The sequence below is a fragment of the Schistocerca nitens genome, chromosome 5 (genome assembly GCF_023898315.1).
Source record: "Schistocerca nitens isolate TAMUIC-IGC-003100 chromosome 5, iqSchNite1.1, whole genome shotgun sequence".
NCBI classification, from domain to species: domain Eukaryota; kingdom Metazoa; phylum Arthropoda; class Insecta; order Orthoptera; family Acrididae; genus Schistocerca; species Schistocerca nitens.
Genome location: NC_064618.1, coordinates 853,113,632 through 853,138,711, shown reverse-complemented (window position 1 = coordinate 853,138,711; position 25,080 = coordinate 853,113,632). Strand labels below are relative to the sequence as shown.

The window sequence follows — 25,080 nt, the reverse complement described above, 5'->3', positions numbered from 1 at the left end:
GGAATTGGAACATCTGAGAACTGTATTTCGAAAAAATGGGTACTCAGTGGCAGAGTCAACGTGCTCTCCACCCAACCACTGCAGCACAACCTGTTGAGATGGATGAAGTCACGAGGGAGGAGGTAGGCACTGCATTTATTCCATACACAGGCGCACTCTCGGGGAATATCGCCCGCATTCTGAAGAAACACCGGGTCGGAACTGTGTTTTGTCCTCCGAATAAAACTCGTGCACTGGTGGGGAGTGCCAAAGATGACCTCGGTTTGAGGAAGGCCGGCGTGTACCAGATTCCGTGTCAATGTGGCAAGTCGTTTATTGGTCAGACTATGTGTACCGTCGAGGATCGATGCCGTGAACACCAGAGGCACACTCGACTGATATATCCGAGCAAGTCGGCGGTCGCTGAACATTGTTTGTCGGAAAATCATGCTATGGAGTATGACCGCACGAGGATTCTGGTACAGACGTCGAGATACTGGGACAGCGTTGTTAGAGAGGCCATCGAAATTCGCACCAATGACGACCTCATAAACCGTGACTGTGGCTATAATCTTAGCAAGGCTTGGGAACCAGCGATTGGGTTAATCAAGAGTAAACCGAGCAAACGTATAGTTGTGACGACCACGGCGGACAGAGCCATCACACCGACGTCATCTCAGACGCCGTCGCAATCTGTACCACCGCGCGACTGTGGCGCGGGGCGCGGACAACGGAGGGAGCGCGCCGCGGGCGGAGGGTATTTAAATCGGCCGCTGCCGCAACCGAACCCAGTTCCCTCCGAGCAGCCATAGCGTACGGATCTCTGTGCCGGCACGTTCACAGGAGCTCAGTCCGTCAGTTCACCTGATGATGGCGACATGTATGATCGCCGAAATATTGTGCCCGTTGGACACTATAGACCGGCAGCACACCCGTGGATATTTTGATTAATAAAAATATTGTCTGTGGATATGCTACTGTTCCCCTGTACCTTGGTTGGAAAAAATGCAGTCTGCAGTCTGCATTAGATCATATGAATTTAGGAGGTCTTCCAACATTCTTTTTCTTGCACAATCACATACAAAATTAATATTGAGGTCACCATATATAACTAATTTTTGGTTCTTCCTGTAAAAAGAACCAAGAACCCTCTCTAGCTGAGCAGAAATGCTCTGAAGTCAGAGATAGGGATCCTATAAATAACAACAATTAGACGTTTGCTGTTGTTGTGGTCTTCAAGTCCTGAGACTGGTTTGATGCAGCTCTCCATGCCACTCTATCCTGTGCAAGCTTCTTCATCTCCCAGTACCTACTGCAGCCTACAACCTTCTGAATCTGCTTAGTGTACTCAACTCTTGGTCTCCCTCTACAATTTTTACCCTCCACACTGCCCTCCAATGCTAAATTTGTGATCCCTTGATGCCTCAGAATATGTCCTACCAATCGGTCCCTTCTTCTAGTCAAGTTTTGCCACAAATTCCTCTTCTCCCCAATTCTATTCAATACCTCCTCATTAGTTATGTGATCTACCCATCTATCTTCAGCATTCTTCTGTAGCACCACATTTCGAAAGCTTCTATTCTCTTCTTGTCCAAACTATTTATCGTCCATGTTTCACTTCCATACATGGCTACACTCCATACAAATACTTTCAGAAACGACCTCCTGACACTTAACTCTATACCCGATGTTAACAAATTTCTCTTCTTCAGAAACGCTTTCCTTGCCATTGCCCAACTACATTTTATATCCTCTCTACTTTGACCATCATCAGTTATTTTGCTCCCCAAATAGCAAAACTCCTTTACTACTTTAAGTATCTCATTTCCGTCCGCAGCTCGTGGTCGTGCGGTAGCGTTCTCGCTTCCCACGCCTGGGTTCCCGGGTTCGATTCCCGGCGGGGTCAGGGATTTTCTCTGCCTCGTGATGACTGGGTGTTGTGTGATGTCCTTAGGTTAGTTAGGTTTAAGTAGTTCTAAGTTCTAGGGGACTGATGACCATAGATGTTAAGTCCCATAGTGCTCAGAGCCATTTGAACTATATCTCATTTCCTAATCTAATTCCCTCAGCATCACCCGACTTAATTCAACTACATTCCATTATCCTCGTTTTGCTTTTGTGGATGTTCATCTTATACCATCCTTTCAAGACACTGTCCATTCCGTTCAACTGCTCTTGCAAGTCCTTTGCTGTCTCTGACAGAATTACAATGTCATCGGCAAACTTCAAAGTTTTTATGTCTTCTCCATGGATTTTAATGCCTACTCAGCACCATATCTTAAACCTCACTGCGTTCAATATTATTGTGTTCTTAAACTTGCTCAACAACTTTTTTCATTTTCCTTGCCTCTTCAAGGACACACCCAGCTCCAGAAAAACATTTGATTTGTTCTTTTGTGCAATGTGTCAGATATGATGAGTTTCTGTGTGTGAGCAGTTATGTGAAATATCAGAATATGTTGTAATAGTACAATAAAGTAATTCTTTCATATCTTTTTTAAGGACAATAACAGTTTTTGCACATTCTTGCTTCAAGTATATTGAATTTCACCTAGTCTAAAAATTCTGCCACTGAGTCCAAGCATTTATCTAATATTACTGGAATGACCAAAGGCAGGAGGAGAAACAGTGATTAGTAAGACTGGTTATTGTCCTGGAATTCAAACTGACCTATCAAGAAGTCAAGAAAGAGTAACTTCGTAGCTACTGATGTATAGAAGGTAAGCTTGTTGATGTGCATTTCAAAGAGTAATGTGTGCAACAGTAGGTTGGCGTCTATTGAGAAAATGAAATTAATGGATATCAGTCTTTAGATCTCCCACTCTTGTAAGGTTATTGTGGTCTATTAGCTGACAATGTTAATCAGCTGAGAGATGAATGCAACTAATATATTGATGAGAGCATTCAACTTTCTATCATGTGCATGCACGCGCTTGCGCACACACACACACACACACACACACACACACACACACACACACACACACACACACACACTTATAATTATACATGTTACTTTTAAACTCAAGAGAAATAAAAATAAATTGATACAAAAGTCAATGGCAAATAATAGTTATATGTAGCTGATGATTCATTTATGAAAACAATTATAGAATTACATTCATGTAAAACACATTAAAATTCATCAGTACCATTTACAGGAATATGTGGAATCACACTAGTCACAGACATAAAAATAATTTCATGAGCACTAAAATCAAAGTTGTTGTTAATAACTTCCTACAACTTCCTTTTTGTTACACTGTAAAAAGTAAACAGCTAAAAACATAGAATATCAAAATTCAAATATTGAAACTATTTGTTGCCAACATCAGAACAATTCCCCCCCCCCCCCCCCACCACCACCACCACCACCACCACCACCATATGATGATCTACATAAGACTTCTGTAATATACTTTTTACATCCTGCAACCCCTCATAACATTATCTACTCTATGACTCTTACTTTTAAGACTGGCTCTATTTCCAACCCGTCCCATGAATTCTGCCAATACCAAATATGACAATTCCACCCACATCACACTTTGTCAAAGAAAGGCCCTTTATAGCATGAATGTGATCTACTAATACAGCTGTAAGTTTTGTTGACCATTTCATAATCTCCAAGCAGCCAGTCAGAATGACAACCTTGTGCAAACTGTATTATTGGACCCAATATCAATTTGCTAGGCATGTTGTGGAAGATAACAATAGAGGTTTCAGAGCCTGTTTCACTGTAAGTATCATGTGTACACCACTGCCTCTACACTCCAGATATTACAACAGACTCATATAGATGCTCTGCCCACTTCCTACACATCTCAGCTTAATTTAGCAAGGTTTCTCCATTCTTGGTATATGAGTATAAATAAATAAATAAATAAAAGAGAACTGAAGAATGAACATTGGCTAGGATTTCAAATGTTCTAGAACTTCTAATTGCTTCAACTTATGCCAACTAAAGGCAAAAAAAAAACTAATGAAAATGTTATGTAAAACTTATTTAATTACTCACATAGCTGAACAAGAGCATGCATTGGTCCAACACCACCTAACAAACTTGGAAGCTGGTTCTTCTTTATGTCTTGCAACCATTCTGATAAAACAAATGCCAGCAGCTTGTCAAATCCAAGCAGTCTTCACATCACATGTGAAACAAGGAAAAGAGAGAGCATAATTTTATGATAAAGGGTGTGCTGATAAATAAATTTAAATTAAATATTCCTCACGAGAAGTTGTGCTTACCCATGTCTGTAAGATATCCTCTTCAATCGCAGTTCTGAAGAATTAAGCTGGCCTAATCCCATCAGAAGTCCCGCAAGAGGGCCATGTGTCATGTCAACATGTTTCCCATGATAATCAAGACGAATGGGGACTTCTGGTGTGAATGTAAAACTCCTATAATGAAAAATATGTTTAAGTGCATAGAAATTTAATGATGTCATAGAAAGCACACTGACTTATCACATGAGATATGAATCAACAGCTAGGTTGAGTTAAACTTTCATGTCTGATTTTCACTTGCAGCATAGAGATGTTATTTACCACTGTGGCAGTCAGCTACAGGGAGTAGTACATTCTTATTACAGCAAAGGATTGCTTCTTCCACAACTACTACACAAATTAAAAAACAGAACAGTCATAGAGAATGCTCCATCAGCAGAAGTATTAAAATGACAGACTTTTCTATTTTTTGTTTCAAATTAAGAAAATAGAGACAATTGTGGGAAAAGTGATGAATACCAAAACGTGGCAAAGACCTGAGGCAACTCACCATACCATGTGACTGCATAAAGGAACCATTTATTTATAGTGATTTAGAGAAGTCAAGCAAAACCTAAATCTGGATGGCCAAATGCAGATTTGAACCATCCTCCTCTTAAATATGAGCCCAGTGTGGTAACCACTGCACCACCTTGCTCAGTCCAAGACCCTGATCCCTGTGTCACACAATGCTTCACCACAGCAGTGTGTGGTGGTTACCGAAGCTTTCAGAGCGCTTACAGTTACAGGGAACTATTGGTGCTCTCTAGTTCCCAGCCCCAAACCCCAGCTCAGGAACAATGGGTCTGCCAAACCCATACTCAGCCAGAAGACTGAACTTTCGTGGGTGCTTGATGTTTGGGAAAACAGAGGAGGCATGTGTGGCTTATCTGAATTTTGTCATGGCAAGAACTACCTGCTATCCCCTTTCCCTAACCCTCCCAAAAATGAACAGAAAATGTGCTACTAATGGACCAAACAGAATTATTAACTGAGGTCAATTAAGTAAAATTAACAGTGAAAGAAGATTTGAATGGAATGAAAATAGTGACTGATAGGACAGCTTTTCAACGTGAGTGATGGTCTGTCCTCTCAATAACTATTTAGTGCAGCTGTAGTTCGACAGAGCCATTTAACAAGAAAATAATAAAACAACTTACCGGAAGAATATTGGTGGAGGTGGGGGCCTGTCATCTATAGCAAAGCTGGGATTTACAGAGACCACTTTCTCTGACAGATATCTTCCTGGTTCATCTTCAAGTTGTATAAGTGGGGCCTGAGGCTCTGGCTTTGGCTCAGCACTGCTACCTTCAACATTCACAGTCATCACAGGTGCCTGGTGTGTCGGAGTGCTGTGTCTGGGTGTATGCCCCTGACTTCCATCATCTGTCAAGTATGAAAACAAACAAGTCATTATACAGTGATGTACTATAGTTTAACCATAAAGTAATAAGTGTGAAGAAAAATATTTTGTAGCGCTTCAGACCATACTATTTACAGTAGACTTTCTTGCAAAGTAGTCTGCTTAAAAGCTGAAACAAAACTATTGTGTAGTAACATTAATTTTCATTTTCTCATGAGAAATTCTTGAAAGTGGCAAATAAAAGACATTACAGCATGCCACTCAATATTAAGATCACATATGACTTCACTACACCTAAATGAAGTACAATTTGTCCTGTTTCATCAATTTACTCTTATTTGAAATTGCATGATTGATATCAACTAATCAAATGTATACATTTGTTCTAAATTATATTAAAATAAAAAAATCATACCCACTTCACTGTGAGTCCAGATCACCTGCCACCCTACCTAAAACCTCTTTCCTCATTTCCTTAGCCAGCTTCATCCTGACCCACAACTTCTTCACTTTCGAAGGCCAGACATACCAACAATTAAAGGGAACAGCCATGGGTACTAGGATGGCCCCCTCGCATGCCAACTTATTTATGGGTCGCTTAGAGGAAGCCTTCTTGGTCACCCAGGCCTGCCAACCGAACGTTTGGTCCAGATTTATTGATGACATCTTCATGATCTGGACTCACAGTGAAGAACTTCAGAATTTCCTCTCCAACCTCAACTCCTTTGGTTCCATCAGATTCACCTGGTCCTACTCCAAATCCCATGCCACTTTCCTTGACGTTGACCTCCATCTGTCCAATGGCCAGCTTTACACGTCCGTCCACATCAAACCCACCAACAAGCAACAGTACCTCCATTATGACAGCTGCCACCCATTCCACATCAAACGGTCCCTTCCCTACAGCCTAGGTCTTCATGGCAAACGAATCTGCTCCAGTACGGAATCCCTGAACCATTACACCAAAAACCTGAAAACAGCTTTCGCATCCCACAACTACCCTCCCGACCTGGTGCAGAAGCAAATAACCAGAGCCACTTCCTCATCCCCTCAAACCCAGAACCTCCCACAGAAGAACCCCAAAAGTGCCCCACTTGTGACAGGATACTTTCCGGGACTGGATCAGACTCTGAATGTGGCTCTCCAGCAGGGATACGACTTCCCAAAATCCTGCCCTGAAATGAGCTCCATCCTTCATGAAATCCTCCCCACTCCACCAAGAGTGTCTTTCTGCCGTCTACCTAACCTTCGTAACCTGTTAGTTCATCCCTATGAAATCCCCAAACCACCTTCCCTACCCTCTGGCTCCTACCCTTGTAACCGCCCCCGGTGTAAAACCTGTCCCATGCACCCTCCCACCACCACCTACTCCAGTCCTGTAACCCGGAAGGTGGACACGATCAAAGGCAGAGCCACGTGTGAAAGCACCCATGTGATTTACCAACTAACCTGCCTACACTGTGAAGTTTTCTATGTGGGAATGGCCAGCAACAAACTGTCCATTCGCATGAATGGACACAGGCAGACAGTGTTTGTTGGTAATGAGGATCACCCTGTGGCTAAACATGCCTTGGTGCACAGCCAGCACATCTTGGCACAGTGTTACACCGTCCGGGTTATCTGGATACTTCCCACTAACACCAACCTGTCAGAACTCCGGAGATGGGAACTTGCACTTCAGTATATCCTCTCTTCTCATTACCCGCCAGGCCTCAACCTCCGCTAATTTCAAGTTGCCGCCGCTCATACCTCACCTGTCATTCAACAACATCTTTGCCTCTGTACTTCCGCCTCGACTGACACCTCTGCCCAAACTCTTTGCCTTTACAAATGTCTGCTTGTGTCTGTGTATGTGCGGATGGATATGTGTGTGTGTGCGCGAATGTATACCTGTCCTTTTTTCCCCCTAAGGTAAGGCTTTCCGCTCCTGGGATTGTAATGACTCCTTACCCTCTCCCTTAAAACCCACATCCTTTCATCTTTCCCTCTTTACTGATGAAGCAACCGTTGGTTGCGAAAGCTTGAATTTTGTGTGTATGTTTGTGTTTCTATCAACCTGCCAGCGCTTTCGTTTGGTAAGTTACATCATCTTTGTGAGATATATATTAAAGACAAAAAGTTGAATGAAAAACATACTGTAAACAAGCGTTAATTCCACTTGCTAATTTGAAGCACGTGGTTCTCTGTGAAATGTGTGATATTTTTCTTTGCAGATTCATTTGTCAATGTTCTGCTCTTGGAAAGTGGACCATGTGCAATGACAATGATTATATCCAAGGAATATACTCTCTTCATAATCTTGATCTTGTTCCATGTTTTCAGCTTAGTGAATGTTTTCTGAAAAGAACCCTTGTGCAATACTCTTTGTAGGATGAATATCTGAAATGCACGATACATTCAGTAGGAGTTCATGTCATGAATAATGACTTCCTTCTGCCACAAAAGAACAAATGTGGGCTTTGATTAAATCAATATATTGTCCAGTATATTTTAACTTGCAGCGATTAGAAAGGAGTTTTGTTCCTCAGAGATACTAAGAAATGACAATACCTCTCTTCTTCTTATTCCACTGCTATATCAAAATGTTAATACAAATGCCAGTTAAGCCCCCAAATATTTTAAAAAAATTCATTGCATATTTGAAAACAATCAGAAGGAATTGAGAAAGTATAATTAACTGACACCTGTCTTATACATGGTTGAGATTGAGAATGAAGAAGAAGTAGTCCATGATGTTCCAGTGCATGTTTCCAAAAATCATACTATTTATAGTTTACATCAGTCATGTTGTTTTTTGGCTCCACATTTGTAGTGACACTTCCATGTGACCTAATAGATATGGTTGCCCTACAGAAGTGCCTTCTTGCTGGTCTGGAAGAAATAATTTTCACTGAAACCCTGCCCATTTAAACAAGCGACCAAATCAATCTGACAGCAAAATTGAAAGTAGAAATGCTGTTGAGATCATGACAACAACAAAAAGTATGATAGTTACTCTTTACCAGATGGCATCCAACTGTGACAAAGCAAGTGGAGTCTTTCCATCTGTCATGTTTTTCTACTCCCAAAATGAACCAATTTCTTTTGTTAATTTTTATCTTATTTCTAACAGATTTACCTGTTGATATGTGACACATACTTTGAAATCTCAGGTTCCTGTTTAGACTGAATTTCACTGGAATTTTTTATTCGTGTTCTCATTTCAAGTGCTCCAATTCCATCTGTGTAATTAATTTTCATTTTGCACTGTTAATTAAAATTTACAGTGAACTGAAGCTAGCACAACAGTTTGCTACACAAAAACCCTTGAGCTAACACACACATTTGAGGAAAGTGACCTACACAGTTTTCAAGTTAAGCATTCATACTTACCTGTAAAGTATTTTAAATTACCTAAAATTACATTAAGCAGATTCAGAAGGATGTAGGTTGCAGTAGGTACTGGGAGATGAAGGAGCTTGCACAGGATAGAGTAGCATTGAGACCTGCATCAAACCAGTCTCAGGACTGAAGACCACAACAACAACAACAACAACAACAACAACAAAATTAATTATGTTCTCCAATAATTAAACTTGAAGTTCTAGAGCAGTACTATTTTCCATCATAGATTTTGTCAAAACAGGTATTCAATTTAGACTGTGACTACATGCTTTTGTTGCCTTAATTTTTCTGTACAGTTTGACAAACACCATTAACTGATTAACTTACTAATAAATAACGTCATGTAATTCACTTTGATTTAAAGTATCAAACAACCAAAAGTGCAGGGTCAAGTAACAATTTATCTATCCAATTACATTATATTTTTAAATTATCTATCCGATTACATTATATTTTCAAACTATCTATCCAATTACAGTATATTTACAAACTTATCTATCCAGTTACATTACATTTTCAAAAATTGATTATTTTTGTTGAAGTATTATGTAAAAGATAGACTGATACTCAACATACAGAGGAAATGCTGAGTTGCAGACAGGCACAGTGAAAAGACTGCTATACATTTTAGTTTTTGGCCCAAAGAGCCTTCTGCTTAAGTAGGAAACACACCCATTCTCACAAGCACAACTCACACACACACGGCCACTGTCTCTGGCCACTGTGTGGAGCACACTTGTGAATGCAGCAGCAGACAGCTGTATATCTCCTGTGTACGAGAAGTTATTCAGAACTTGAGAAAGCCTTTGATAAACCAATAATCAGGTTTGTTTACACAGTTTATGTATTACACATAATTAATGTGTGTTCTTCCTGTGACTAATTATTCTGACCGCTTGGTGTGTGTGTGTGTGTGTGTGTGTGTGTGTGTGTGTGTGTGTGTGTGTGTGAGGGGGAGAGAAATACGATGGATCCCTAAAAAGTATTTCATGTTTCAAACCCATGGAAGAGGGTGGAAAATACTTAGCAGCATAGAAGTCTGATCATCATCGTCATTGCTAAGCCATGATTCTTGAAAACGTTGGTCATCTTATTGAAGACAGCTCTGGCTTTTCTGATTCGAGTTCTCACCTAGGTCATTTATTGTAGTGCCAAGATACGTGCATTTAGATACTTGCTCCATGTGATTTCAGCCTATCTTAATGTGACATGCAGGGACTCTGTTTTTACTGATTATCATTGCTTTCGTTTTTTGAGGGTTGACATCTAGACCACATTCAGGGCCTTTTTGTGCAAGTCTATCGATAAGGTACTGCAAACTATCCTCACTATCAGAAAATATTACTGTGTCATCAGCATATCGGATGTTGTTGATATATTCTCCGTTTTAGAGCACTCCCATCTCTACTTAATCAAGAGCTTCCTTAAAGATGTGCTTTGAATAGATGTTGAAAATCGGTGGGGATAATATACAACCCTGCCTTACACCTCATAGAATGTCTATGTCTTCCTGTTTTTTTGTCTGTCCAGCCTCACAGAAGCTGACTGGTTCCAATATAGGTTCACAATTATACGTAGGTCTTTATCATCCGAACCAGTGCTTCTTAAAATGTCAACAATCTTCTGGTGTTTTACTCTGTTGAAAGCCTTCTGATAACCAATAAAGCAGGCATAGAAGTCACATTTCATGTCTCTGCACTTTTGAATAGCACCTGGACACCAAATTATGCTTCACGCATGCCAAATGCATTTTTGAAACCAAACTGTGTAGAAGAAATTTGTTCTTCACAGCTCTTGTAAATTATTTGGTTGTTGCAAAACACCTGAGATTTGGGAATAAAATTCTGCAACTTCTTCATCACTATGGTCTGTTGTTGGAGTGTAGACCTGAATAATGTTCAGTTGTGTGGTAGAGCACTTATTTGGAGTAACATCACACTCTCTGAAACAGGTACACAATTAGTGACACATTCTGCAATTGCTTTCGATACTGTGAATCCTACTCCAGACTTATACTGTCCATTAGATGTTCCTGAGTAGTAAATTCTGTGTTCATTGATGTTACAAGAACCTGAACTTGGCCATCGCATTTCACTAATGCCCACGATCTTAATGCTCATTCCTTCCATTTCTTGGAATGCATTGTCGATTTTTCCAGCCTGAGCCATTGTCTTCACATTCCATATCTTTATACTATCTTTCAATGATAATCTCTTCATTGTGACAGCGTTGCTCAAAACTGTCCCCCCTCCCCCGGAGATCCGATTGGGGGACTTGAAACTCTGGAATATTTAGTTTGGAACACAACCATGATGTGTAACTAGAGAAATCCATAGGAACTTTAATGTGGTGGTTTCTCGTTGCCTTCCACATTCTGATGCCATTGATCAATCTGGTTCTTCCGCCTTCAGGGATGATTTCTCATCCCAAGGACAACAGAGTGCCCTATCCTTTACCCACTCATCCGCCCTCCAAGGAGGCCATTGGCACTTGGTAGAAGGGGACCACTTATACCGGTGGTCACTCGGTTTGGATGCAGTTTGACATCATGCGTGGGACACAACCATACTTTATACTACAACCATACAAAAACAACAACTGACAAAAGGATTCACCAATGATGCGATATACACATGTTGCCCAGCGAGACATACAGTAATAAGCCAAAACATTATGACCACCGCCCAATTCGATGCTGGATGCCGCTAGGTGGCATAGCAGGCACGTGACATGGTAACAAAAGTATGCAAGCAGAGCAGACACTGATGGGGGGAGCACCCTAGCAAAGATATGGACTGCAAATGGGAAAATCCATTGAGATAAGTGACTTTGACAAAGGGCAGATTATTATTATGCAGAGCCTGTGTACGAGCATCTCAAAACTGGTAAAACTAGTCAAATGTACATGTGCTAATGTCATGAGCATCTACAGAAAGAGGCAGAAGGGCAGTGAAACTACCAGTAGACGCTAAATGGTTGGACATCCATGACTATTCACAGAACAACTACATCTAGATAGATGCTCTGCAAGCGACCAGACGATGCATGACGGATGGTACCCTGTACCACTACTAGTCACTTACTTTCCTGCTCCACTTGCAAACAGAGCAAGGGAAAAGCGACAGTCTATATACCTCCTTATAAGCCCTCATTTCTCGTATCTTACCTACATGAAACTTACGTGAATGTATGTTAGCGGCAGTAGAATCATTCAGCAGTCAGCTTCAGATGCCAATTCTCTTAATTTTCTAAGTAGTGTTTCTCAAAATGAACATCGCCTTCCCTTGTGAGATGCCCATTTGAGTCCCCAAAGCATCTCTATAACACTTATGTGTTGTTTGAGCCAGGATTAAAGAACATAAACGACATTGCAAGTTGGGGCACATGGAGAAATTAGCTGTAGTAGAGCACGCGCTGTTTGAGACCGACCATTTAGTAAAATTCCCTGACAAGAAAGTTCTGGTTGTAGAGAAGAACTATCACACCCACCTGTTCAGAGAAGCTGTAGAAATACACAAACATGTGAACAGCTTCAACAAGAAAAAGGAAAGCCTCAACGTAAATGGATCCTGGCTTCCTGTGCTGCAGCGAATGACCATTGCAGGTAGCAAGAGAGCTGCACCGGAAATGACCGCGGAGAAGCCCTTGGATGCTGGCACACCAGGTACCTATAGTTTGGAGCTGCGAGCTCCATTCCAGTCCACCACCAGCATTGTAGGATGAAACTTTGACAATGCCAGCCACTCATGCTGGTGAAACATCAGAAAAATCATCAGATGAACGTTGGCCGAAGAACCCGAGACAGAACCCAACAGGCAGTTTGTCAACAAGTGGCCAGGAAAGCCTTAACAATTTTGTATTATTCCATGTACTCATATGTTAATTAACAACCTGCAATGGGGCTCTGTGTCAAATGCTTTCCGAAAAATGTAGAAATATGGAATCTGCCTGTAGCCCTTCATCCATATTTCACAGTATGTCGTGTGAGAGAAGAGCAAGCACGGTTTTGCACAAGTGATGCTTTCTAAAACTGTACTGTTCATGGACATATGATTCTCAGTCTCAAGAAAATTTATTTTATTCGAACTGAGAATATGTTCAAGGATTATGCAGCAAACCGAATTTAGGAATACTGGTCTATAATTTTGTGAGTTTTGGAGGCTTGTCTGCTCTGTAAAGTAGGATAGATGGCGGTCTGTGGCATCTTTGCCAAAAGAGCACAATTCTGCTGCATGCATAAGTGTTTTGCAGCACACCGTTCATCATACATTGTCGAACATGGAGCTCTGCATCAGACCACCCTTGCGTGTTTACATGTTGACCCAATGACTTCGTCAATTATTATTGCAGTGAGCATGAGACCATCGGACCATCGATCAATGGAAACGTGTCAGCTGTTTGGATGAATCACATTTTTGCTACACTAGATCAATGGTTGTCTCCACAAATGTCATCATCAAGGTGAATGGCGACTTGAAAAGAGCAGTGCACCACAGATGCAGGCTGGTGGGAGCAGTATTATGCTGCAGGAGACATTCTCCTGTGCTTGTGTGGATCCTGTGGCAGAAATCAAAAACATGCTGAGAGCTGCCAACCACCTGCATCCCTTTATGATAGATGTTTTCTTGGAGAAAGCAAAAAGCCACAGTGGTTTGAGGAGCATTATAGTGAACTCACATTGCTCAGTGACCAAATTTGCCTGATGCAAATCCTAAGGAACCCATGTGGGTCACTATCAGGCGCCATCACCATGTAACCAAATCATTGGCTGTTACTCACACGAATTACATGACCTGTGCATAAGTTTCTAAAGTCACACACCTCCACAAACCCACCAAAAAGCTGTTAGGTCCCTTATATGCAGAATCAAGGATGTATTTTGTTGCAATGATGGACAAAGAAGGTATTAAGCTGGTGGTCATAATATTTTAGCTCATCAGTGACAGTACAGTTAACTCCAAATACAGATATTGCAACATGTTGTGAAAAAATAAATCCCCCCCCCCCCCCCCCCCCCCCCCAAGGACTAAGTCTTGACATGGTCGGGAAATAGATACAAATTTCAGACAGGACAATGCTAGGTACTGCTGCAGAGTTTTCAAAGAAGAATCAACAGGTTACAAGCCGATGAGCCTAAACTTCAAAGAGTCAACAGGCAAACTGATTACCAATGACAAAGACAACTGTGAGTTACTAGCAAAATACTTCAAAAATCTCCTCAATTGCGAGGAACCAACACAGCGATTAATTTTCACACAGCCTCAAAAGGAATACCCATCTTCAGAACCACCATCTCTGCATCAAATTGAACAATACATTGGCCAGCTGGAAAACAACAGAGCCCCAGATGAAGGAAGCATATTAGCTGAGATGTGGAAACTGGGAGGGAAGCAGGCAGCTGAAACCATTTATGAGGTTATTAAAGATTGCTGAGAGAAAAAAAGAATAATTCACATCAGAATACCAGATGGCTGAAAAAAAGCCATTACCCATCTGCTACACGAGAAGAGTAACAGGACAGACACCAACAATTACTGAGGCATATCTCTACCTCTAGTCACCTACAAAATTATGTCCAAAGCTCTACTGAATAAGACAGAAAATCAAGTAGAACACACAAGTGGCAAGTACAAAGCATGATCCAGAAAAAATAGATTTTGTCCAGAGCAAATCTGTATTATAAAAACTATCTTCAGGATCAGAACAAAGCGGAACTTTAACACGGTCGTTACATTCATTGAGTTAAAAAAAGTGTACGATTCTGTAAACAGACAGAGAGTATTTCTAACACTGGAAGAAGCAGCTATCGACAAAACCACCAGACAATTAGTCAAACAGGCACTCGCAGACACAACTATAAAAATTATATTTCTAGGAGGAGTTACTGAACCCTTCAGAATCAACACAGGTGTTTGACACCAATTCTCCTCAATCTGGTCTTAGACAAGGTCATAAGAGAGTTGGATACAGAACTACAAGAGAAAAATATTGAAGGAATCCATTTAGGACAAGGAAGAGGAAGATGTGAAATGTCTCAATTTTGTTGATGATATTGCTTTAATTTCTAAGGACAAAACAGATGCACAGATAATGATAGAAGCACTTCACAAAATTGCAACTGAAACCGGATTACTAATATCATAAGAGAAAACAGAATACATAGAACATAAATACAATAGAGAAAAACATATACAAGCACAATACGGAAACAGCAAAAGTTTGATAAGTTTAAGTATTTAAGGAGAATAGATAGAATCCAGTGGGTTAGATAACACCACAAGTTAGGAAAGATCAAATAAAATGGAATTAGCATACAAACTCACCCAAAACTGATATAATAAAATATCAGTATCATTACAGGCAAAAATTAAACACTATGCAACAGTAATTAAGCTGGAAGCACTTTATGGACCTGAATACCTAACACTCAATAAAAGAGGCAAACTAGAGGAACTGGAAAATAAAGAAAGGAAAACACTCAGAAAAATTTTAGGACCACAAAAGAACTAAGATAACAACTGGACAAAGAGAAGAAATTAAGATCTATACAGAAACACAGAAGCAATCACAGACAAAATAAGAAAGAGGAGATTAAAATTTTACAGTCATATGTACAGAATGAATGACAACAGGCTAATGAAGAACATTTTTAACTTCATTTCCAAATTAGAAAACACCATGAGATGGATGGAAGAGACAAGAAAGGACTTGAGAAACATCGCAGAAAACACCATACACAACAGGGAAAGTTTCAGGCTACTGATCGATACAGGAAGATTTCCTGTCCAACAATGAAATTCACAACCTAGGAGGTGATGTCAAAAGAACAGAGGCAGGTCATCAGCCAATGTATGAAGAAGTACTAAGAAGATAAAAAAAAGATTGTGCCTTTGTCTTAGCTTCTAAGCGGTCTATAATTGGCCAAATTCTGTAATAAAAAACTGTATTTTTTCTCCATCAATAGAGCTCATATTTCCATTGTTAAATATATTGTTTAATGAAAACTGTTGCAGCAAGTTATGTTCTTATTTATGCACAGTGTAGGTTTTTTGTATGTACAAGTATTGTAAAATGTAAACCATTTTTTGTTTTCAGATATCTGGCCTCTTTTGTGTAAGAACATTCGTAGGAAAAATGAAGCCCTCATGAAACTTATGCAATGAGTCACAAAAACAAAGCAAACAATAAAGTAGAGATTTAAAAGACACACAATCACAAAATTTTCAACTACAAGTTGAGTGAGTGCAGCAAGAATAGTTATGTTCCAATGAAGGCAGAACATACCACCAACCCCTCACCAACATCAATGTCAAAACTCCCTTCCTCAGAAGTATTGATGTTCCTTTCCATTGATGGCCTGTGAGAACACCACTAGTTGGAATCAAATGTGGAATGCTTTATCTGTTTCAGCAAGTGTGAATTGATGTTTTGATAGGGCCCCTTACGACACAAAACCTTTACAATGTAAACGACAATATGATGCACTCCTCTAAGGCAACATAGCAAACAATATAAGTTGCATTCCATGTGCAGCAGCCACTGACAAGAGATTCAAAAGTTATAACAGTAACTATGATTACAGACTTTTAGGCAGAAAACTGCTGAATAAAAATTGTGAAAAAGGAACTGTAACATTTCTGTAGTTTTAGCCGTTAAAGTAATAACTTTATATAACAGTCAGTAAGTAATAGTCACAGTCTTTTTATATAGCCATTGGATTTAGATTGTTTTGCCAGTTACAAAACTCGAGTGATAAGTATCATCGCTGCAGCAGAAATATTCAGTGTACGCTGAGGGAGGCTAGCACAGATGGCAGCTGGAATACAAGGTACTCAGTGCAGATAGTAAGACTGAGTGATAAAAACTGTGCTCAACACAGTACACAGCAACCTCATCTGTTGCAGCCAATAGATTATGAAAAATATTATTAATTTCAGCAGATATAATAATAATAATAATAATAATAATAGTAAGTTACAATTTATAATACAGTGTGATAAGGTATTGTCTACTGAAATATTTAAGCTTATATTACAATAAATGTACAGTGGGTCATCTGTTGGATTACTGCATTTTACAGTTGAAGAATTCATTGATATCATAGAACAGGTGGGCAATAAACCATTCATGCAGTCTTTCTTTGAATGTATGTTCAGGAAGATCCTGTATAGTATGTGGCAGCTTATTAAATATTTTGTGCCCTGTGACTTCATAGCTATTTATTGATTTTGATAATCTGTGGTAAGGCGTGTATATGTGTTTGATGCTTCTTGTGTTGTAACAATGTACATTTTCTCTACGTTTCACATCTGGTAGGTTCTTCTTCATAAAGATTAAGACATTGTATATATAGAGGTTTATTACTGTCATAATTTTTTGTATAGTAACTTACATTTGAATGAAATCCATTTGGATATTCGAACATGTCATTATAAAAATACTAAAAACAACTAGAAAACTGAAGTTTTGACTGTCTTTGCAGCAGTCATTTTCAAGACAGTTTAGTTGACTAGAAGCGATCACTGAATGTTTCATGATCCAGCACTGAGTAAGAATGGTGTGTCAAGTAAGAAGTCTTTAAGGTGTTGATGTGCTAAGGTAATGTGGCTTCCATAAAATTATACTACAAACAAGTGGAACTGAATATCAATTTAATTCTAGACTGAGAAGATAGAATTGGAAATCAGGGTAAAAGGGTATACGCTCATGTTACAGGTAATGGAAATGTGACCTACATAGTGAAAAAATCTTGCATTGGACTGCAATTAACTTCTTTTGTAGCAGAAATAGGAAAGGATTTATTGTTACTGAACAACAGTGGCACCATACTGTCTGGAGGGGTGTCACAGCACCAATAAACAATCCCCAGGTGGGCAATTAAAAGGCTCTTCTGTTTCGACCAAGCGATGAAGCAACAGGTAACCCCTGCTTCAGACACTTGAGCATTTAACTGTGGAGCTGAACAGCAATAACACATGGTACAGATGTAGGAAAATTCCCCATAAAAATCAGACCGTCAACCAAAATAACGATGTCGTAGCTGTGGTCTGGATGGAGCAGTCCATGCTAGTCGGTCCTCTGCATAACTATCACAACCTACCTCCATTTGAACCCATTTACTGTTATCAAAACCTGGTCTCCTACAGTTTTTATCCCCCCCCCCCCCCTACAAAACTTTCTTCCACTGCCAAATTTATGGCTCCTTGATGCCTTAGGATGCATTGTATTAACTAATTCATTCTTTTAGTAAAGTTGTGCCATCAACTTATTTTCTCCCCAATGTGATACAGTAGCAGTACATCTGCGTTAGTTATCTGATATACTCATTTCACTTCATCATTCATCTGTAGCAACATGTTTCAAAAGCTTCTATTTTCTTCTTGTTTGAATGATAATTCACAATAAAACTAACCCATATTAATACGTTATACTTCATGACCATGGTATGTCTAACTAATCATTAAACGATTATCATCAAAATAGTTAAATAACTGTGCCAAATCACTACACTGTTATACAAGATGATTAAGCAGTCAAGACTTAAATAATATAGCATCTGATAGTCCTTGATCAGAACTCATAAGTTAATTTTGGATTTTGATGTCTGCAAAAGATTTAAGACGTTCAGTTAAGTAAATCACAAATTTGAAATATTTTGGGGACAAAAAAGATATAGAATAACAGAGACCAACACACAGCATAGAAGGGGAGTCAGATGAAAACAGTATTCACTGTGAAATGGAGGACAGGAGCAAAAGCAAATTTGATGCAAATGGACCAGAAAGAAAATGTGCCTCTGATATCAATCATTAAAGTGAAAAAGGGGCTAAAGGAAAAAGAGATTGTACAATTTAGGATATAGAGCCAAAAGTATATGACATGATGTCTCCAGATACATTATGCTGCCAGCTCAAAATATGAAGGAATCTAATGAAAAGTTAGTCTATCTAACAATGTACTTGATGTAAAAATATCACACAGCAAAAACATCAGAAGGTTTGCTGTGAATATCAGTAAGTGTAAATCATCAACTAAAATAATTGAGCAATGGTCAGCAAAAACAGCACCCCAATACGACCACAAGAGTTGAGTCATCGTATATATGATGCACACTTCTAAATGAGGACATCCATTCCTGTCCTGCTGTATCTCAGTTAACACAAGGTGCTGGTTGATAATCCTGTATAAAATTCAGAAAATTCTGTTTCCTCTTAATATTTCCTTCTACTTTTCCCACATAATGGAACACCCGATTCTGAAAGGCAAGGTTCCTATTACTGGCTGTGTGTAAATCACTATTGTTTCCTTGTAAGAAGAAGGTTTTCCTGTTTTGGTTTATCTCATTTGTTGCTGCATAGTAATTCCTTGGTAGTAACTAACAAAAGATCCTAAATTTATACATTTTTAAGGTCAATATAACATGAATTTCCAAACAAAGAAATGACGAAATGAATCAGATGGGCTTTTTAAGACTTTTATTAGCAAAAAAAGTGAAAGTTAGTATAAAAAATAAATCCGTAATCATACCTTCAATTTTCACACCTCCTGATATATCAGTAAAGAAATTAAAAAGGAACACCAATGAATCTTGGTCAATATTCAACTTCAGAGGTAGGACTGATACTTTGAGGCAGCATTCTTGCACCTTTAGCTTTGGATCAGGTCGTAAATGAACTGCTTTCACAACAACCTAGAAAAAGATGTCGTTTGTTAAACTTGAACACAAATCTGACATTTGTTTCAAAACAGAATGAATAATTATGCAACTAACTCTTTTCTAGCACCATAGTACCACTGAGTTAAAGTAACATTTATAGTACATGCAATAAATATAGGAAGCAAGTTACTAATCTACTGAAAAACTCTATTCATTTGAAGGAAGATGTAACTTTTATTGCTAATAAAACAATTACTGGAGCTACAGAGCATCACAGAAAGGATTAAATTATATTCTTTGTTTCTCAAAGTAATTTTCAAATATGAGTCAGGCGCTTTAACGACTGTTTTATTCATTGGATATGTATAGCAGAACTGAAAACAAGTTATCACTTTTCAACACACTGTCCACTGTGGTTAATGCAAGTGTGTCAGTATTTTATGATTTCCTAGGGTCATCTATATGTAAATCTGTTTCGTAAGTTGGGAATTCTGCTTTTGCCATCTGATTACATCTACCAATCCATTGTGCACATCAAGGTAAATACATTACACATGCAGCTCTATTCACTATCATGGAATAAGCACCAGACTTAACTTAAAAGTATCAAGAAAAATTAAACAAACAACTTAAAACATTATTTTCCACCTCAGAATCAAACTATTTAATAAGTATGCATGGGGAAAAAAGATACTACTAAAACAAACATGTTTAATAAGGCAGCAACTGGATAGATATAAAATCTACTCACCAAGCAGTGGCAGGAGAACAAGCATATAAAAAGGTATTACAATTTGCAAGCTTTCGGAGCCAGTGGCTCCTTCTTCTGGCCGAAGGGTTGAAAGGAAATGAAGAGGGGTGAAGGAAAGGGACTGGTGAGGTTTAGGGGTTCTGGGTGACTTTTCTGAACTACCCATTTCCTAAGCCTCTCCAGTCCTTTTCTCACCCCTCTTCCTTCTCTTTCAATCCTTCTGGTAGAAGAAGGAGCCACTGGCTTCAAAAGTTTGCAAATTGTATTACCTTTTTGTATGTGAGTTCTACTGCTGCCACTTACTGAGTAATTTTTTTATCTATACAATTACTTATGTTTTCAAAAATTGATTGATTATTTTCATTCCTAAATGATACATACTATATGGCAAAGGATTACTTAAATACTACAAAGTAGGGGTTGGTAAAAAATGTTATAATTGCTAAAATTTTAAACAAATGAAATATTTATCTTATTGACAACATATTTTTCAGTCTAATGGATTTTACTGGAAAACTGTTTGTCCGGGAGCTGCAATGAAAACTGCTGATTTTTTTAACAGGGCAAGGTAGAGCCATCTCTTGCTCCAGTACCATTCCTGAGATTAATACTTTTTTTTCCTTAACTTATCACAATTTATAAAGAATACAAGGCAATTAGCCAAAATAGTTCATTTCGTATTCAGGTATTATTTAATCAGAATTAATGGTTAAAGATATAATTTCTCAATTACTAACAATAATACTGTACTGAAATTATGTGGAAATAAATTGCATACAGAAATTTTTGTATTTAAGATGCTTCACAAAGACATGGACATTAAATTTGGAGTGAGCTAATAGGTGGTTCTGACTGAAGTGTTATTCCTCAGTTTAAAGCCCCAATGCTCCTCTTTTTTAGTAAAGATCTTACGTTTTCCAACAATGCCATATTAAAAAAGTTATTCTTAATTAAAGTTTTCATATTCCAGAATGTTCCTTTCTAAGCTGGTGATTATTTCCAAATTTCAGTTCCACAGTTTTGTCACTTTGATTTTTCTGGTTTAAAAAGTGCCCACTTTCACTATGAAAATTTGTTTGTTGACTACAGTCTAGAAAATTTCATGTCTTAGCCAATTTTGGTGGGATCTGTGAATTGTCGGAGTATTATAAACAATATTCACGATATAGTTCCTATGATTTAGTCAATTTTCCTGTATACAGGCCATAATTAAACAGACTTTTTCCTTTGCTCATTATATCTTCAGGTCCACTAATTTTGCTGTCTTTTAGGTTACTATCAAAACCTCTATCAATATCTACAAGATTACTCAGCACTTCACACTGAACCAGTTTATATATTTCACACTATTTCTCTACTGTTCCGTTCTTAAATAATGGTTGGGAAAAACTAATACTTAAATCTCTATGTGTGAGCCCTAATTTCTCTCGTTTTATTATGATGATTATTTCCGCCTATGTACAATAATAGATTTTGAGTTTACTCATTACACAAGTCTATAAGTAATTGTGCTGGACAATGCTTCAGTTAGTCTGCAGCTAGCATTCATTTTAGTAACATCTTTGAAGGAGTCATTCAGTCTGCTACAGTGAGTCTTTCCTTGTCATCCCGTACGGTAAGTCTCCCCTGACCCACGGTTCTGGATGACTTTCCCAAATTTTACCCCTTTTCCGAGACCTCTCCAGTCCTTTTCCTTCATCCTTCTTCCTTCCCCTTCTACTCTTCTGCCTGAAGGAGCCACTGGCTCCAAAAGCTTGTCAATCACAACAGTCTTTTATGTATGTGTTCTGCTGCTGCTTGGTGAGTAGATGTTTTTATCTGTCCAATTAAATAATTTTATCAATAATGAAATTAAAAATGTATATATGTCTCTGTGAGCTTCTTTGAGTTGGTGAATCATCAGATCATATTTACATCTAGTGGGTAAGTGTATCACAATTAGTTTGCAGGTTTCAAACACTATGTTCACCTCAAGTATTTACGACTTAGTGCGTATATCAGAATTTTCTATGTTCACCATATCTATGTAACTGTAATGTAACTTTTCACCAGTGAAATGTGAAATTATTTGTCAATGAGGGTAGCTTATCTTTTTGGTAAAATTATTAAACTCCTCATTGTTACAAAGCTGATCATCATAAAAGTAAAAGTGTGTTTCAGTAAATATGAAAGAGTTTTAAACTACGTACTGCAGTGTATTGTACTTTCTTTAACAAATGCCAGCCCAACCACTCAATAACAGGTGTGTGACCCAAAACAATGATCAGATATGAGGCCACCAAAGGTTCACAAACAGATGAAATAAGTCCCACAGTTTTGGAACTCTTTGGAGAAAGAATGCAGCGAAAAAACTCGAGAAAATTTTATGTCATGAATACAAAGCAGTCACAGTAGAGAGTTTATGAGTCAATTACAACAAAACCTACAGGAACATTTTTGATGATTTATGAAGTTTGTATACATAAATAAACTGAACTGTTGATATTTGGAAAAGAAGCTATACCTACACGTGAAGATTAATAAGGATGGCACCACATTGGGCACCAACGACTGAAAAATCAACGGTATAGCCACCATACTGGAATTTATATCAGCCAATAGGGAACCAGTCTCAAGAAACTGAACTTGGCAATGTAAAACAAAATATATTATGGCTATGGCAACAAACATAGAAGAAATTTGAAGTAAAAGTGCTTATGTTATTAAGTGTTTACTAATTATTTTCAAAATGAGTGACAGAAGAGGTGAACACAATGCGTTTTGTGGACTAAAAGTCAATGATAAAAAGGTGACAGTTAAAAGTGAGCTTTATGATGATACCAGGATAAAATCAGAAGAATCAACTTAAGATAATGAAATAAATGCTCATCAAAGCACTGACAAGATGGCATGGGCATCAGTGACGGAACTCTTGATTCCTAATGGTGATGAGAGTAACGAGACAATAATAAAGGAATTTGATATGTGTAGGTTCATGGAGGAATTTGCTGAAGTGACTGAAAGCATTAGAAGGGATATCAGTAGTTTAAGGGTAGAAATGAAATAAACTAATCTGCAATCAGACAGAAATAGTAGTGACTTTAAAAGTGACATTGGTAGCTTAGATTCAAAATTCAGTGAAAAACTGGACCAAACCTCAAGTAACATTAGTAATTTAAAATCAGATTTGAAGGGTGTAAATAATAACTTAATTTGAAAGCAAGTATGCTTAGAGGAGAAAATGGAAGATGTAAAAGACAACTTGGCTCAAACAAGTAACTTTCAGTAGTGGCATGGCACACACGGAAAAGGAAATTGACAGCAACTGTAATAAGCAAATGGAAAACAAAGGAAGTAATTTACAGTACATCACCAGTGTGGGATCCGTACCAGATAGGGTTGATAGAAGAGATAGAGAAGATCCAATGGAGAACAGCGCACTTCGTTGCACGGTTATTCAGTAATCATGAAAGTGTTACGGAGATGATAGATAAACTCCAGTGGAAGACTCTGCAAGAGAGATGCTCAGTAGGTCGGTACGGGCTTTTGTTGGAGTTTTGAGAACATACCTTCGTCGAGGAGTCAAGCAGTATATTGCTTCCTCCTACGTATATCTCACGAAGAGACCGTGAGGATAAAATCAGAGAGATTAGAGCCCACAAAGAGGCATACCGACAATCTTTCTTTCCATGGACAATACGAGACTGGAATAGAAGGGAGAACAGATAGAGGTACCCTCCGTCACACACCATCAGGTGGCTTGCGGAGTATGGATATAGATGTAGATGTAGTTGCGGGTTCCTGTCAGGCTGAATTAATAGATGTAGTGGAAACGTGTTCTGCTAATGATACTACTGAAATAACTTCCCAAACAGAAAAAATAGGTATCACTGATCACTGATGTTAAGAATGTGAAAGTAGAGGAGGAAACAGTTAATACAAAATTGATGTATTTGATAATAATGAGACAGAATGTATATGTATAATGAGTGAAAATGTTGATGAAGTTTATGATCTTGTCAAACAGAATATACCATTTCTGTGATTAACAATGACATAAATGAAGTGCAAGTAATCAAAAGCAATGTAAGTACATTTTAAATGAAAGATGTGAAGATATGGGAGGATAAGACTGGGAAAGTCAAAATTCACAAAGTAATATAACAGCAATTAAATTACCAGTTGCAGATGTACCTAAAAGTAAACTGTATGCATAAGTTACGTTTCAATGTTTATGAAACGTTTAAGGAAATATTCAAGGCATTTATTGTGTGGTGCAACTGTAATTGCAGTTGGTTTGACTAGTAATTACTGGATTTTAACCAATGTTGTAATACTAGGCTGGGAAGATCTCGGTAAGAGCAAACAGGAAGTTATAAAATAGCTAGGGGGTTCATTATTCTGGTTCATTATTCTTCAGTGAACACATTACTTGATGAATAGTAGCTCCACAGCCAGGTGAATCTATTCTCAATTTCTTGGTTCACTCTCTTCTTCTACTATCCTGCCTGTAGACTGCAAGAGAAAGTAATTTTCAACTATGCTCATTTTATATGTAGTCAGAATTTCTATTTCAGTGATTAAGTTTTTGTATGTATATTGTTTAAGAGGATGAAATCAAAAAAATATTTAAATTATATGTCAGCAAACTTAATTAAAAATGGTATATTTTGTCACTGGGTCTAATAATAATTAAATATT

At 38.3% G+C, this 25,080-nt stretch overlaps 1 protein-coding gene across 1 annotated transcript in view; it reads right to left on the bottom strand.

Moving 5' to 3' along the window:
• LOC126259239 (autophagy-related protein 2 homolog A) overlaps window positions 1-25,080 on the bottom strand; it is a 471,250-nt gene that overhangs the window by 116,437 nt on the left and 329,733 nt on the right. The window contains exons 30-33 of the mRNA XM_049955863.1: window positions 19,520-19,682; window positions 5,406-5,631; window positions 4,228-4,380; window positions 3,998-4,119 (exon numbers count right to left, since the gene is read on the bottom strand). Coding sequence (XP_049811820.1) covers window positions 3,998-4,119; window positions 4,228-4,380; window positions 5,406-5,631; window positions 19,520-19,682 — 664 coding nt within the window. The remainder of the gene's footprint in view (window positions 1-3,997; window positions 4,120-4,227; window positions 4,381-5,405; window positions 5,632-19,519; window positions 19,683-25,080) is intronic.